General features: G+C 35.7%; 1 protein-coding gene across 7 annotated transcripts in view; it reads right to left on the bottom strand.

The window, feature by feature from the left end:
- Positions 1 to 528: 528 nt before the first annotated feature.
- The window catches only part of PPP2R3A (protein phosphatase 2 regulatory subunit B''alpha), a 187,994-nt gene continuing 171,287 nt past the window's right edge, over positions 529 to 17,235 (bottom strand). For all 7 annotated transcript variants that reach the window (XM_035704779.2, XM_025448920.3, XM_025448918.3 and 4 more), the window contains one exon: positions 529 to 3,131. In XM_035704779.2, coding sequence (XP_035560672.1) covers positions 2,999 to 3,131 — 133 coding nt within the window. In that variant the 3' untranslated portion in view covers positions 529 to 2,998. The remainder of the gene's footprint in view (positions 3,132 to 17,235) is intronic.

Below are 17,235 nucleotides of genomic sequence, written 5' to 3'. Positions count from 1 at the left end.
TGTTCTTAGTATTCTTGAAACAACTCTATGGTGACCTTGCTGAAGAAAAGCAGTTTTACAACGGATTAAAAACAAAATTTCTTTTCCCATAAGTTACAAATAAGAAATGCTTTAGAAAATACTGAGTTCAAAGTACAGTGTCAGAATCTAATACTTGGAATGATATATTAACTTTTCTCCTCCTTTTCTAAAAAATTGAGTTTTAGATACCCAAATAATAATCAGTTACACATTCTTTTAAAAGAATACATTATATCCAAGGCTAAAAAGTATACAAGGCTCAAGTCCCTTTTGATCCCTCTGATTCCCAATTTGTAGTCCTCTTTCTTATTCTCCCCAAAGGAAATCACTTCTCAGTTATGAGGTGGTATTATCTTCCTTTATAATTTGCCCAGGAGTTCAAAGAGTTATTCTTTGAAACTCAAGTTTGTTTACAGTGTTAACTCTTTCAACTCTTTCAAACATAAAGACGAAGTGCAAGTGTGAATAAAACCAAAAGTGTGTAGTAGATTATCTTAGTGAACATGGTTCATATTTGACAACTTGTCTCTTTATTTAGTTTTGCAAAAAGGGAAAAACAAAAACAAGTTAAATCATGCAGGTTTCTCCACCCAAACACACTTCTGTAACATTTCCAAAAATTGAGCAAATGACTTACCTCATTTGATTAATCTAGAATTTTATATAAACACTTTGAATTGTACACAATGACATAGATAAGATGCAGAGAAAATACACAGAATTTCATTAGTTTGATTACCTGGGCAATTAATGTTATGTTACGCTGTGAAACTCATTTTTCATTGAATAGCATTAAGACCATGATAACCCTCAATTTAATTTTTATCAAAGAGCCTGGGTTATTGTAAAAACTTGGAATTTCCAATTGGGCAGTAGTGATTTTATTCAGTGAGATCTTTACCAGAAAGTCAAATATATACTGTTCTAGTTTCTCAATTCACATTTCTTGCATTCAATTCTTAAGAAAGGACTACAGTGAAACACTTATGTCTGAAAATATGATACTCTGGGTAACCTAAATTAAAATAGCTTTATCTTAAATGGAATGATACTGGTAGGTGTTACTTTTTATAATTATGGACATTTGAAACCAAATACAGACCAAAGTAAAAGCAAGAGGATTTCAGTAAGGAGACACAGGTAAAAAGATAAAAGCCAAATAGTATTAAAAATCAAATGTGTATTAGAAATTTGAATTTTTATATTTTGCTGATGAGTCTTAGTTTAGATCATTATGGATAATAAAACCTTTAAGCCATACCTGGCTTCTAAAAAAGGTATGTTAAATATTTTATCTGAAATTTTAAAAAAAGTAATTGGTTTCTCTCCCTGGTAAAGGGTGGATAGAATAGATGGTAAATTTTGTGTATCACAAATACTTGTAATCCTAATTTACTAGTGTGTTTAGATTATTACATGTAGTGTTTCCTAAAAATTTAGTAATTTTTTAAGCTTTTAATTCTTTGTGAACTATTAGATAACAAATTTTAATATTTATCACTTTTCTGTAACCATTAAAAGATTAATTCTGATCATGAAAGGTGAAATAACAGGCAATGGAGAATACTGACAAGAAGAACTACTGTTATACCAGTTGATGGTACATTTCCTAAATTGCCCTTATCTCTGTTTTTGCCTATCATAGTCCAAGGTTTGATTATTTCTTTTTTTGACTTTGACATCAGGAGAGGAACCAAAGCAGGGTGGCAAGGGCAGCAATTCTGACATTCAAGACTAGTGGTTAAAGCAAAAGACCCAGAGGAAAAGGTGATGACTTTGACAGAGATGGATGTTAAAAGTTTCTTGGGGGTTTCTTTTGCTTACACTATTAGAAGTGTCCATCTTTTTTCATAGTTTATTTTCAGTTTTATCTTTAAGGATATTGCAGGATTTGGGTGCACTGTGACTCGCTGGAAAAAAATGTAGAATTCTGTAATGAACACACTATAGTACAGATGAAATCGGTTTCCTTTATGAGTGGTATCACTGCTTTCTTCCATTCTTTTGATAAATATTGAGGTGATGGAATATTTAAATAGTAGTTCCTTTTCAACATGAAGGGATAATGTTTACATTTGAGGCTCTTACTGTTGGCTTAATCTAATATTCAGTGATGAATACATCTATTCGAATATCACTAAGTCTTCAAGTAGGCCTTCTGATGGGAAGTATAGATGGGGCGTCAACTAATTTGGAGTTAATGAGTCATTCAGTAATTCTCCACAGATTGTTAGAGAAGTTAAAAGGAAATTTTTTTTTCAAGTATGAGTCAAATTCTGTACTTAGAAGTTTTTCATTATATTTTATATAAGATCCACAGTCAAGATGGGGAGAGATTATTCAGAGCTTGCCAAGATTGGAAGGCCCAGTGGTTACAACACCTGAGGATGTAAAGTGACTAGCAGTTTGGCAGGTCATTGTGAAATTACATTAAACCAAATAAGTTCAAGATCTTTGAACTCCAGTACACATATTAAAAAGTCTCTGAGATGTTTTGGCAGTGCTTTTATTACCAAGTCACTTCTGGAGGCCCTTAACTGCTTTTTTAAGTTCCAGAATTTTTTTGACTCAAGTTTTCTGCAAGTGAAAGTTTCTTCTGGGTTCCATAGGAGCCCTGAGGGGCCTCAGGGATATTGGGCAACAGAGGCAACTCCTCTGCAGAGAACTGTGCTTGGCACTGTCCCCAAGAGATCCTTGGTACATTCAGGGGTGAAGAGTGCTGATTCACAGACTTTGGAAGGTGATGTATATCATTGTATTTGGAGGAAAAGCTCTGTAGTAGAAGGTTTGAGGCAAATTGGAGGAGTCTCCCAAATTATGTGTATCCAGACCTATTGCTTAAAAATGTTTTTAAAGTTCCTCGTGCAGATACACACTTGCAGAAATCAAAGCCTTTAAAAAGCAGTATGCAAACGAGCATCTCCACAAGAAAAAGACATTTAAAATACGTATCTCTCTTTCACGTAGACATTGGCAGCTACTCTTCATCCACTGATTGAAGCTTTCCACATTTCTCTGAAAGGCTTGAGGTTACTGTTTTACTTTTATTGCCTTTGTTTCCAATTTCAGAGGGAGAGGCAGGTTCCTCTGTTTCATAATCTTCAAAGGAGCTGAAAGAACAAACAAGTGAGTTACTGATTTTTTAAAAAATTTCAATGTTTGGGTAGGAATCAATATGGCAAACTAGGGACTGAAGACCACCAGCTTGCAAAAGTAGCCTCAGTTGTTAAATGTCAGCTATAAACAACTAAGCCATCCTGGAGGAGAAAGTGCTTCCACCTAGAACAGCAAACATTCTCCCTGTTTAAAGCCCAGGTTCATGTGCTGTATCCAGCTTTCCTAGGAGGGCTGGTGGGAATGAAAGCATTGCAGGTTAGGCTATAGTGGGGAGGGTGTGCGGTCCATAAAGTACAAGCTTTATATGAATGCCTTCTATGCAGTGGGGAGCCTTCTCACCTCGCAAGTTGCTTTATAGCTTCTCTGGTTTCCAAGAAGTACATTTTGATGTGTAAGTATATACACAGAGCAGATTAAAGCCCATTCATGGATCTCCTATTCCTTACCGAACTTCCCAGCATAGTCCCTTTGCTTATTCCTCTTAAAAGTTATTGGTATCCCCTGAGTTCCATTACTTCCAGGCTGTCCCTGAGGGTGGCCTTAGGCAGGGATGATAAAATATTTTACCTAGTAGGAATGATGGCTGCTTGAAAAAATAAATTGATAAATATGCTGAGGTTACATCTGGACCCAGAAAAATATACATGATAATTACAAATGTCTGATAGAGATTTGGTATCACCAGCTTAATCTTTTCACCCAGTTCATTGCAAGGACTTTACACAGTATGTGCAGAAACTTCTGGACATATAGTCCTTTCATCAAAAAGGCCAGCTAATGAGGAAATCTATGTTGAAGCAGGTATGCCCAGTAGTAGAGGCGGTACCTATTGAACTTTATTTTCAGAGATTTATTTAAGAGCATGAGTAAGCACTAGTGTGTGTGTGTGTGGGGGGGGGGGGGCAGGGGCAGAGGGAGAGGGAGAAGCAGGCTCCCCAGGCTAAGCAGGGAGCCTGATGTGAGGCTCGATCCCAGGACCCTGGGGTCAGGACCTGAGCCAAAGGGAGATGCTTAAAGGACTGAGCCACCCAGGTGCCCCCGCTATTCAACTTTCCAACACATTTTTGAATAGACAATAGACAATGTTAAAAACAAAAAACCTATCTGATGTTTGGAAAACTCACCCTTGGGTACCAACTTGTAATCCTATCAAAAATTATTTAACAACTTCATTTTGTAGAAATATCCCATTCTATACTTGTTTCTGTTCCATTCTTGCATAACCTTGAGGCCTCAATGTAACCAGCATCTGCTGGAGGAGGCATTAACGAGGGTAACTACTGTAACGGCAGTGAGGCAGGGTTGATGGTCAAGCCTCCATTTCTGGAACAAAATTCCCAAAAGTTAATTCTAGCAATGCAGTGTCAGATACTGTGACTGCTTATTTCCTGTCAAGAGTGGAAGACATTTTCTTCCTCTTGATGCTCAAACTTACTGTCTGAGCCCTCAGGGTGTTAAACATTTTAGTGCAGATCTGCAAATAAGTTAGGCCTGAACTGAGCCAAATGCTAGGAATACAATGGTGAAAAAGAACTAGCTGCTTCCTCACAGAGCTTGTAGCCTAATGGAGGCCATCTGGAATAATGGTTAAGTGTTTTATAGCTTTAGAGCATGGGCTTTAGAAAAGTCAGGTTCCAATCTCAGTTTGATCACTTAATGTGATTTTGGGCATGTTACATAACCCTTCTGCATCAGTTTCCTCAACTAATGAGTTAATAGCAGTTCCTACCCTCCAGGGTCAAGTGGACATTAAATCATAAACTCATGAAAAATGTTATTTGCTATTCTCATGATTGAGAATTGCTGGGGCCTACTAGAACAAGATGGTGACACCTAATCCTGTGTTGGAGGGGCAGAATCAGGGTCACATATTTTATGTATGTCCATTTGTGAATGTAATTTTTACAAAGGAATTTTTCTTCCCACTGTAGTCTCATACCAGAAACGGGATTTCTAGTAATGGATTTTAATCCAGCCTAGTACACAAAAATATTCTCAAGCCCTGTGGGTCGGTTAGAGTGGAATGCCACCTGAATTTTTTTCATACTTTCAAGGCACCAAGAGCAGTACTATGCACAAAGACTTTGGAGGAATCTTCTGGATTGAGGGAGTTCATTCAGAACCTTTTATCAGTGTTTGGAGACTTATACTCTTATCTCAATGTTTCCAAATGGGGGTGATTTGTTCCTCCTGGGGACATTTGGCAATGCCTGGATGCATATTTGTCATAACCGGGTGGGTCCTCCTGGCATCTAGTGGGTTCAGGGATGCTGCTAAATATCCTACAATGTGCTAGATGACAACTCACAGCAGAATAATCCATCTTAAAACAGTACTGTTCACAAACCTTGCTCTACCTCTTGCCCCTTCAGTGTCAGTACATCCCAGGATTCTGGATTAAGCTCTTCTCATTTTGTATTCTCTTGGACAGTCTTTCTTAAAGCTTTATCCACCACTTGTTTACCTGTGGTTTCTAAATGTACATATCCAGCCTAAGCTTCTTGCTAACCTGGAGACTGCCATGTATCCAGTTGCCTAGTCTATGGCTTTTCCATCATGGCAATATATATAAAGTTGAACTCATCCTTCCCACACCCTTGGCTCTACCATAATCTTCCCACTTAAAGCCAGAAATCCAGTAATCCCAAATTTCTCTTCCCTCCTCATTTGCCCTCCCTTCTTCAAATCCAGCCAGTCTCTTCTACCATTTACAATAATACATGGGCACATCTTGCCGCTCCCTCCCTATTGCCACTGATACAGTCCACAGCACTATATTTCATTGCTTGGATTATTGCAATAGTTTTCTAACAACTGGTCTTCCTGCCTTCACTCTTGTCACATACCCTCTGCCATTGCGATACCATGCTATCTACCTTGTCAAAATGGGTTACAGGCTTGGGACCTAGTGCCACTGTATGTGTTCTTCAGTGGCCTGCAGTGCCCTTACCCTTTGGTTAACTTATGTTCATCTTTTAATCTGAAATGGCATTTAAAAGGTCCCTCATTCCTAGTGCCTGAGTAACCACCATTTTCAAAAAAATTCATTTAAATGATCTCTACATCTGATGTAGGACTCAAATTCATGACCCCGAGGATCAAGAGTCACAAGCTCTTTAGGATGAGCCAGCCACGTGCTATATCCATCCCTCTGTATCAAGTAAGCTCCGTACCCAGCATGGAGCCCAACGTGGGGCTTGAACTTATGACTCTGAGATCAAGACTTGAGCTAAAATTGAGCCACCCAGGCGACCCGTTAAATTTTTTTAAAATTCCAGTTAACATACAATGTAATATTAGTTTCAGGTGTACAGTATAGTGATTCATCACTTGTATACAATACCTGGTGCTCATCACAAAAAGCACTTCTTAATCCCCACCACCATCTTTTATTTAGATGCCTGCAAGGGCTTCCTTATTTGTCTCCCTGCTTCTCTTCTTTAACCACTACTGATCTGAAGATTACTATCCTCAAAAAATGTAAGTGGGATTATATTACTTCCTTAACTCTTTTTCAATAGCTTCCCGAGGACCTGCATGATCTGGGCCCTATCTTTACAGCCACATTTCTCTCTTTTCTCCTTATATTCCAGCCATACCAGTCTTTTAAAAAATGTCCTCAACACGTTTCCTGCCTCAGAGCCACTTATGTTTTTCTTCCTCTACCTAGAACATTTTTGCTCCCTGCTTTTTTCATACCTATTTCCTTCTCAACCTTTAGGCTCTCAACACCTCAGGAAATTTCTTTAGCACCTTAAATCGCAATTCTCTCTTCATTACTGATTTACGGTTTGTTTCCTTCACAATTATATAGTTGTCTTCCTCACTTGACTATAAAGTGTCCATTTTCCAACTCACTAATTTCATTGGGCTACATATAGTATAGTAACTGGCAGTAGGTGCTCAAAATGAATAAAAAGTGACTGTCCTAATGTGCATTGTGAAATGATGTGTCAAGTTGTCAGGGAAGGGTGGAGTAAAATGGTGTGTGTAGAGGTACTCTTGAAGTCACTGAAGTCAGAACTCTTAAGAGTCTAAACTTTATTCTGTTCTCTAGGAATTTCTGAAGGAGACCGTTAACATTCCTTCTAAATGGCCACTTCCAGGTTTACTTGTAGGTAACTGGGATTCCTCTGAGCACAACTGAAGGTTATTTTATGAAGTATTCTGTTAATTTAATTGGTTATTTCTGAATGAGTAGCAGGGTCAGAGGATTGAAGCAGAACTCCTACGGTTCACAAATAGTTCACTAGGAAGCTTAGTATTGAGAACAAATTATTTAACCTAGTATTAACATAATGTTGTTAGCATAAGGGAAAATAACGGGTATTTTTACTAGCAGTATGTTTGCCGTTAGAAATCTGTTTCCCTAAGTAGTTAGTTCCCCTCAGATAAGCAATTTCTGGGCAAAAGTATTAAGGCTGGTTTTGCAGATTCTTGGAATAAATAATGACCGGCACATATATGGTCAAAAAAGGATTTGTGTGGTTTAAGGGTGTTGTCTGGGAATTGTGGTTTGATTCCATTTTTGGGATTCTATTTGTAGGGGTAAAGGGATAGAATATTTGATTTAGGGTTTGAGAAAATCTAAGACATATGCTGGCTATAAGCATAGAATGAAATGTTAAGTAGTTCTTTAATTTGGAGTCTTATAAAACTTTAGAAATAGGAGTGGATGAATCTTACTTTATAGTTTTAAATCTTAAATCACTTATATAAAATGGATTAACTGAAATTACATTACCTACAAAGTTGGATATTTGGTTTAGTGCATTGCCTTGTTGACCCATTCATTAACTAGAAAATCTTGTTTCAACTCTTGTTAAAGTTTGTTAATATACACCCTCTACTTTCTTGCCTCAGAAGGTTGATCTCACTTCACGTTTGGTCTCTTGCAGTTCCCTAGGGTCATGAGCCCTCAATTGTTTATTCTTTTTTTTTTTAATTAAAAAATATTTATTTATTCATGAGAGACACACAGAGAGAGGCAGAGGCACAGGCAGAGGGAGAAGCAGCCTCCATGCCGGGAGCCCGATGTGGGACTTGATTCTGGGACTCCAGGATCACCCCTTGGGCCAAAGGCGGGGCTGAACCACTGAGCCACCTGGGCTGCCCCAATTGTTTATTCTTAGTCTGCATGTAGATAGTATAAAAATTTGGGTTAAATATATTTGAATCATGAACTTGGAGGGATAGGGTCTCATTCATTTTTATTACTAACCACAATGCCTGGCATTGAGTACCAGTGAATCTCTATTGAAATAAAATTGGGTTTTGTCTTGTTTTGCTGAGAGCCAGAAAAATTAAAACATGTTAAATTCAGGTCCATATAAAGCTGTTTACTGAGGACTATTAAACATGATTCAGAACTATTCTACTTGTAAGATTATATCTCATGCTCTAGATTAATTCCTGTCATTGCTTCTTTCTCTCTTCTCATGTCGCTGTTACATACACACGTTACCTTGCCTTCCCCCACTGCTCCTCTGTTAAATTCTCCCACTTTGTTGAGGACAGTCAGGCTGCACACAACCCTTTACTCCACACTTGACTCTTACTCATTCCTAGAAGATGATCTAGTGGGTTTTGGGCTGGCCTTTGCCTACAGTACCTTATTTTCCAGTGTTGATGGAAGTAAATGTACAACTATTACAAAGAGTAATTCATAGACGTTTATATATAATATGAAGGAAAAAGCTACTTTTAAAAACATTCTGGAGTAAACAGTTCTACATTTTCTAAATGTCCAATAATAGAGAAGTGGATGTGAGTTATTGCTTGAGAAAACACTTCTGAAGCATTAAAAGTCATTCAGTAACATTCAGTGTCAAAAAGAAATACACTGGGATCCCTGGGTGGCGCGGCGGTTTGGCGCCTGCCTTTGGCCCAGGGCGCGATCCTGGAGACCCGGGATCGAGTCCCACATCGTGCTCCCGGTGCATGGAGCCTGCTTCTCCCTCTGCCTATGTCTCTGCCTCTCTCTCTCTCTCTGTGACTATCATAAATAAATAAAAATTTAAAAGAAAAAAAAATACTCTAAAAGTGTAAATAATGGTTATCTCTGGATGACTGAACCAAGGGTGATTTTAATCTCTATTTTCCAATTTTTTTCCAAATTTTCCAATTTTTCTGCAGCAAGCCTCTATTTAGTAATCAAAGACATTCAGAATAAAAAAAGCAAATTGTGTTCAGTCTAGGTTAATCTGTTGGTGAAATACCAGAATATCCTGTAAGAAATGTTTTAAGATAACATAAAATATTCTTAACTAAAAATATGAAGTAATCATATATTTGCCAAATTGCCAGAAAGGTTTGTTTTTAATATTGTAGGTCTCAGCTTCCTAAGGTAAGGACCCTTTAGCCTGCTTTACATAATTTTTTTGTATTGCAGAATAATTTCTGCAATAATTTCTTTATTGAAGAAATCATAAGAATGTTAATTATAAATTTGACATCCTAACCTGTTATCTTCATATAGGTGGCACACACAGTTGAATGTAACTAGTACCCTGTCTCTCTCGTTTCCCCTATCATTCATTACCTTGACTTTATACAAATGCTGTTAAATGTTGTGATCATGTCGTGTGCTAGATGTGATAATTCACAATGTTTGCAGCCTCAGTGTTTGCAGTCTTTCACCTCACTCATATCTGGAGTCATTAGTAGGTTATTATTAAAGGCTTTATTCAAGTACCAGCCTTGAATTAGGTGGTAGAGGTACCTGACAAAGTCTACCTATGATGTTTGTTAGATGGTAAAGTAGATGGGGAATTTCAGGTTGTTTTGGGAGGGTCAAGTTGTCTGGATTCTTGTAGTTATCCTGTAGTGAGGGTGGCTGTTGAATGTCTGTTGCCTTCTATGTCACTCAGTAAACATTTGCTAAGGATCTCCTACATCCCTAACATTTTGCCAGGTGCTAGGATTAAAAGATGAATAAAATTGTTCTTCGTGGGTGCCTGTCTTTGGGGGTTGCTCAGTTGGTTAAGTGACGACGGACTCTTGATTACAGCTCAGGTCTTGATCTCAGGGTTGTGAGTTCAAGTCCCAAGTTGGGCTCTGTACTAGGTGTGGAGGCTGCTTAAAACAAAAAACAAAAAAACAAAAAACCAAATACCAAATAAAAAAATTGTTTTTCTTTGCCCTGGAGAAGCCCAGGTTCTTGTGGAAACACAAACAACTCCATTTTTCTCAGCACTTATATGCCTGACACCGTTGGATGCATTACAGATCTATAATTCTCAGTATAGTCCTGTTGTTTTATGCAGTATATTTACTGTGTGTCAAATGTGTGCCATGTACTGTGTCCTGGAAATGAAGGGAATAAGGTAGGTAGTGGAATGGTAATGTTACAGCTGATTAATTCTAGTTCAGAGAGGTTATGTAATTATGGCGACAATCACAGAAGTGGTAGTAACAATAGCCAATGTTCATTGATTACAGAGCTACTATCCCTAAGGGCAAAGTACAAGGATACTGTACACATTGTCTTAATTCTTTAAACAGCTTAGTGTGACAGGTGGTACCCTCATTGTATAGGTGATGCTGAGGCTTGGATGCCTGGGATTACACAGCTAGTTAAGTGAAAGAGCAAGGATCTGAAATTAATTAGGTTTGTCTAAGTCTAAATTCCATGCTCTTAGCCAATGATGTTATGTTGCATCTCTTCCCAAACAAGGAGTAGTAACAATAGTAATAGCTACTATTCATCAGGTATCTACTATGTGCCAGGTGTTTAGATATATTATCTTAGATTCTCACAACCATCTTGGAACATAGTTGCTGGAGTCTTCTGAAACTGAGCCTGAGGAGTCAGATAACCTGTCCAGCTGGTGAGTGGTAGGTAGAACCGGATCTGTCTGGCTCCTTTCTAAGCCTCTGCTCTTTCCATAGTACCAACCATTCTTTCTCCATTGCTAGTATCTGAATCTGGTATATTTTGTTTGACAGACTCACTCTGATGTATTTGTAATTCCTCTTGAGATGAAGCCCTAGGTGGTGTAACCCTGGGATTCTGGGTCTGGCCTTACTTTTGGACCTATCACTCAGCTATTAACTCTAAACAGGTCTTCCTTTTAAAACTTTAACATTCTAGTTCTCTATAGGCTGTGGCTGTTGTAAACCTTCTCTTCAGGACTTCATCACCCACATGTGCTCTATGGAGGTCTTATCTCCTATAACATGAGGAGTGTCCAGCAGAAGCCTCTCATACACACTGGTCAAATTTCATTACAGCTGGTCTCTGCATCTCCTCTCTTGACCCCTCCCTTTTTCTTCAGTCTGCGACCCTTTGCCTCTCCTCTCTCCTCTCCAGGCACAACCTGAGCGCTACAACTGGAAAAAACTTGTTTGAGCCAGTTAGTTTTTCTCTTTAGCTGCCATCAGTTTTTCTTTTTAGAGTAACAAACTTCTAAGTGTTTATGCCTATCTTTGTTTTCTCCTTTCTTTTATAGCAGGTTACAAAACAGTATGTAATATAAATTCCATTTTTATAAAACATTATCTATTTGCATTGAAATGTCTGGAAGGGAAGAAAGGCTGTCTCTGAATGGTGGATTTTAAGTGAAGTTTTTTGTTTATCTGTATTTTCTACCTCTTCTGCTGTGAATACACCTATGTATTATCTATTTAAACATACTACCTATGTAAACATAAGGGAGATAACTTTTTTCCTATTTATTAAAGTAATACATGCTTGTTTTATGAACCTTATAAATTACAGACCAGTATAAAAAAACAAACTACTTGTAATCCCATGGCCCAGAGTTATGTTGTAGCCTTATCTTTAGCTTGCATATATAGATGTACACATTTGTAATGATGAAATAATTACAATTTTCTAACCCCCAGTGTGTTTTGTGTAAACACAAATTCCAATGTTTGCATAATATGACACTGTATACTGTGACTTATTGAGCCATTCTATTACTGTACATTTTTGTTACTTTGAATTTTTAAATATAGAATGACCAGTGACAAAAGCCAATTGTTTGGATAGAACAAATCTATTCAAATTTCTGATTATTTACAAACTAGAATTCTGAATCAAAGGGTATAAATTCAGGCTGTATATACTGTCAAATTACTTTCCAGGGAGGTTGGGCCAATTTGTTTCTACCAACAATATCTGAAAGTGTTTGTCTTACTGCATAGTGAGCCTAGAGTGAGATGGTACTGCAGTGTGCTTCCTCTTTGAGAAGAATTTTAAGAATACTTTAATTGCATCTCTCTGTTTTCCCTGCTTACTCAGGGATCCTATCGATCCTATCTGTGTTCACCAGTATCTGATAATGCTTAGTATACAGTAGAAATATAAACACATACTGAATTAATACTCTCTTTTAACAAATTATCTTTTAAAGAATTGCTGCCAGTTTCATAAGCTAAAAACTTTTTGACTCTTGCTTTTTTACAAGTTTTACTGAAATACAATTTACATGTAATTCACTGACCTTAAAGTTCAATGTGTTTTAGTAAATTTTTTTTTTTTAGTAAATTTTTACATTTGTGCAATCAACAGCACAATCTAATTTTATAACACTTTAATCCCTCCATCCATCCCACCTCTCCCTTGTGCCTGTTTGCATTCACTCTTATTTCTGGAACTAGGCAACTACTGATCTGTTTTCTGACTCTAAAATTTGGTCTTTTCTAGAAATTTCTTATAAATGGAATCATATAATATGCAGTCTCTAGTGTTTGGCTTCTTTTGCACAGAGTAGGATTTTTGAGAGACTCATCCATTGTATGTATTAGTTCTTTTATTTATTGAGGTATAATTGATACACAATGAATTGCTCATACTTACAGAATCTCACTTTTGTATATACCTGTAAAAGCATTACAACATTTAAGATCATGAAAATATCCATTCCCCTGCCTCCCAACCAAAGTTTACTCATGCCCCTCCATAATCACTGCTCCCTTTCTCAGGTAACCACTAATTTGCTGTCATGATAGATTAATTTGCATTTTCTAGAATTTTAAATAAATGGAATCAAATGGGTCACACATACTTTTTTGTTTAGCTTCTGTCATTTAGTTTGAGATCCATCCATATTGTGTTTATCAACAGTTCATTCTTCTCATTGCTGAACAGCATTCCATCTTATGTATATACTATATTTTATCAATTCACCAGTTTGATGTATATTTGGATCATGCCCAGTTTTGGGCAGCTATGAATAATGCTATAAACATTCATGTACAAGCCTTAGGGTGAACATTTTTCTTTGGCAGATTCATAGGAGTGGAACTGCTGATTCATCGGATAAGTGCATGATTACTTGTTAAGAAATTGCCAAACTCATCTAAGGAAGCTATATAATTTTACCTTTCATCAGTCCAGTGAATGAGGTTCCAGTTTCTCCATATCTTTGTTAACTAGTGATTTTAGTTGGTCTGATGTGTAGGTGGTATATTTCACTGTGGTTTTAATTTGCATTTTCCTAACGTCTAACAATGTAGAACATCTTTTCATATAATTATTTGCTGTTTGTATCTCTAATTTAGTTTATTCAGATCTTTTGTCTGTTTAAAAGTTAGGTTATTATATCTTTTTATTGTTGAACTATAAGAATTCATTATATTTTTGGGTATGAGTCCTTTATCAAGATGTTTTGGAAATATTTTCTCTTAGTCTCCATTTTCTTAATGTGCCTTTTGAAGCAATAGTTTTTAATTTTGAAGGAAATCCAATTTGTCAGTATTTTTTATTGCTCTTGCCTAACCCAAGGTCAAATTGATTTTCTCCTGTTTTATTCTAGAAGCTTTAAGGTTTCTCCTCTCACATTTAGGTCTTTTATTCATTTTGAGTTCTTTTAATACATGGTATGAGGTATGGATTTTGGGAGGTCTTTTTTGGGTGGCATATGGGTATCCAGTGATTTTAACAAAATTTTTGAAAAGATCATTCTTTCTTCACTGGTTGAAAATTAATAATTGGCCATCCATATTGGGTCTATTTCTAGGGTGTCTTAATTGATCTATTTTTATATATGCCAATGCTACAATGTAATTGTTTTATAGTAAATTTGAAATCAGGCAACCTGATCCTTCAGTTTTGTTCCTTTAAAAAAAAAGAGTTTGGCTATTCTGGGTACTTTGCATTTCTACATAAATTTTAGGATGAATTTACGAATTTCTACAACAAAAACCTGCAGGGATTTTAATAGGGAATTCATTAAATCTGGATTTGGAGGAACTGACATTTTAACAGTACTTAATTTTCTAATCCAATTTAGATCAGCATCGTTTTTGCAGTTTTCAGTGTACAAGTATTATAGTTCTTTGGTTATATTTATTCTTAAATATTTTGTTCCTTTTGATACTAATATGAACGGAATTATTCTTTTTATTTGAATTTCCCTAATGGATTGTTCACTGTACATGGAAATACAACTAATTTTTGTATATTGAACTTATATTCTGAGGTCTTGCTAACTACTAACTCATTAGTCTTGGTAGCTTTCAGGTAGATTCTTAGTATTTTCTGCTTCAAGGTTACATAATCTATGAATAGACAGTTTTACTTCCTCCTTTACAATCTGAATACTTTGAAAGTCTTTTTCTTGTCTTACTGCAGGAGATAGGACACTCAGTTACAATGCTGAATAGAAATGATGGATAGAAACATCTACTTTGTTCTTGATCTCAGGGGGAAGGCATTCAGTATTTCACCATAAGAATGATGTTAACTGTAAATGCCTCTTAGCCAGTTAGGAAAGTTCTCTTCTATCCTTATATGGGTGAGAATTATTGCGATTGGATGTTGGATTTTGTCAAATGCTGTTTTGTGTGTCCATGTAGATGACTGTGTGTTTTTTGCCACTTATTAATATGGTATATTAAATCAATAGATTATTGGATGTCAGTCAGCCTTCTGTTTCTGGGATAAACCCCACTTACAGTATATAGTCTTTTTTTATATGCTGCTGGATTTGATGTGCTAATATTTTATAATAATTTTTGTATTGATGGCCTTGAGGGTTGTTGGTTTGTAGTATTCATTTCTTCTGGTATTTTTGTCTGGCTTTGGTATCAAGGTAGTATTGGCTTTATAAGACAAGTTTGGAAGTGCTCCCTCTTACTGTTAGTTTATGAAAGTCTTTGTTAAAGACTGGTATTATTTTTTTCCCCTTAACTATTTGACAGAATTTATCAGTGAAATCATCTGGACCTAGACTCTTCTTTTGGTAAAGACTTCTAATAATCAGTTCACTATCCTTACTTTGATATAGTCTATTCTGATTTTCCATTTCTTCTTGAATCAGTTTTGGTAATTTGAGTCTTTCTAGGATTGTCCTATTTCATCTAAGATGTGAAATTTATTGGGAAAAGTTCATAATATTTCTTTATAATTATTCAAAGTTCTGTAGTGTCTATAGTGATGCCTCCTCTATTCTTGATTTTGTTAATGTATGCCTCCTCTTTTTTTCTTGATCCAGATAAAAATTTACTTTAAAAAAAAAATCTTTACAAAGAACCAACTTCATGTCTCAAGAATTCTTTAATATTGTTTTCCTATTTTCTATTTCATGGATTTCTACTCTGATCTTTATTTTCTTATTTCTACTTATTTTGGATCTGGTTTGCTCTTTTTTTCTAGCTTCTTAAGGTAGAAGTTTATATTATTTGATGTGAGTTAGACCTTTCTGAGGCTTCTCTAAACATTGCTTTAACTGCACCTCATACATTTTCATATGTTCTTTTATTTTCATTCATTTCATGATAATGATAAAGTTCCCGGTGGTTTCTTCTTTGACTCATGTGTCTTTGGAAGTATTTAATTTCCAGATATTATGGGATTCCCAGATTCCTGTTATTCATTTCTTCTTTAATTTTACTATGTCAGACAACATACTTTATTTACTGTAATCCATTTGAATTTATTGGATCTTATTCACTTATCATATGGTCTGCCCTAGAGGAGCTTCACATGCACTTGAAAAAAAAATGCAGATTTGCTGCTGTTTTGTGGAGGGTTTCTCTGTAGATTTATTTGGTATAATATACTGTGTTGTTCTAGTCTTTTGTATCCTTATTGTTTCTAGTTCTATCAGTTACTGAAAGAGGAATGTTGAAATCTCCAACTGTCATTGTTGACCTGTCTTGCAATTTTTGTTTCATATATTTTGGGAGCTCTGTTAAATGTTTAAATATATTTAAAATTGTTATAATTTAGCTATTGCATTTTAATTGGTGTGTGAATTTTCATGTTTATTTCCTGGGTGAAATTTCTACCTTTACTGTTTTAGAAGTGGTCATTATTTATGTTCTTACTATTGATTTTAAAGAATCTGATTTATAAAAGAACACTACTAGTCATATGATGCAATCCAATTTGCCTTTTAGGGTTGTGAATACAGAATTTGTCACTTTTTAAGTGTATTCAGATCTATAAATGATTTCCTTATAAATTTCTCCCAGTTCTTTTAAGCTTTTTAAGTCTTTATATGCAGACATTAGTTTAATATGTACTTTTTTCATTACAGAGAGATAACATTTTATTGAGTAGTCTTTTCTTGACATAGTCAAGACACTTATCTTTATCATATACATACCCTGTATCCTACAACACTTTTCTTTCCCAAACTCACTGCTATTCTTGTATATTTATTGTTCTGTGTGAATTTTAGAATTATCAAGTTCCACAACATATTCTGGGGGATTATGTCAAATTAATAAATTAATCTTAACATGGCAAATAGTCATTGTATCTTTTGATGAAAGTTTGTATTTTCTTTATATATATTTTCCAAGTCACCTTTTTTCTCGATTATTAATGAATGGGATTTTTTCCCCTATTGTATTTTTAGCTGGTTATTTCTGGGGTGTGGGATTCATAACCTTTATCATTAACAATGTACTCAGCTTAAGTTTGCTAATTTTTAAGATTTTTTTCCAAACCAAAAAATGTATTAAATTTTATCATATGCCTTCAAAGAATCAATTTATATTTCCTGTTTCTTTCCATCTTCAATCTGTTAATGGCAGACTGTACAAAGTTAAACCACCGTAGCAATCTTGGGATAAAACCCACTTACTTGTGATGTATTCTTTTATATGTTGGTAGTTTTGATAAGTTATTTAACCTTTTGC

Source organism: Canis lupus, chromosome 23 (genome assembly GCF_003254725.2).
Source record: "Canis lupus dingo isolate Sandy chromosome 23, ASM325472v2, whole genome shotgun sequence".
Taxonomy (NCBI): Eukaryota; Metazoa; Chordata; class Mammalia; order Carnivora; family Canidae; genus Canis; species Canis lupus.
The sequence above is the reverse complement of the archived record's forward strand: the minus strand, read 5'-3'. Positions and strand labels throughout refer to the sequence as shown.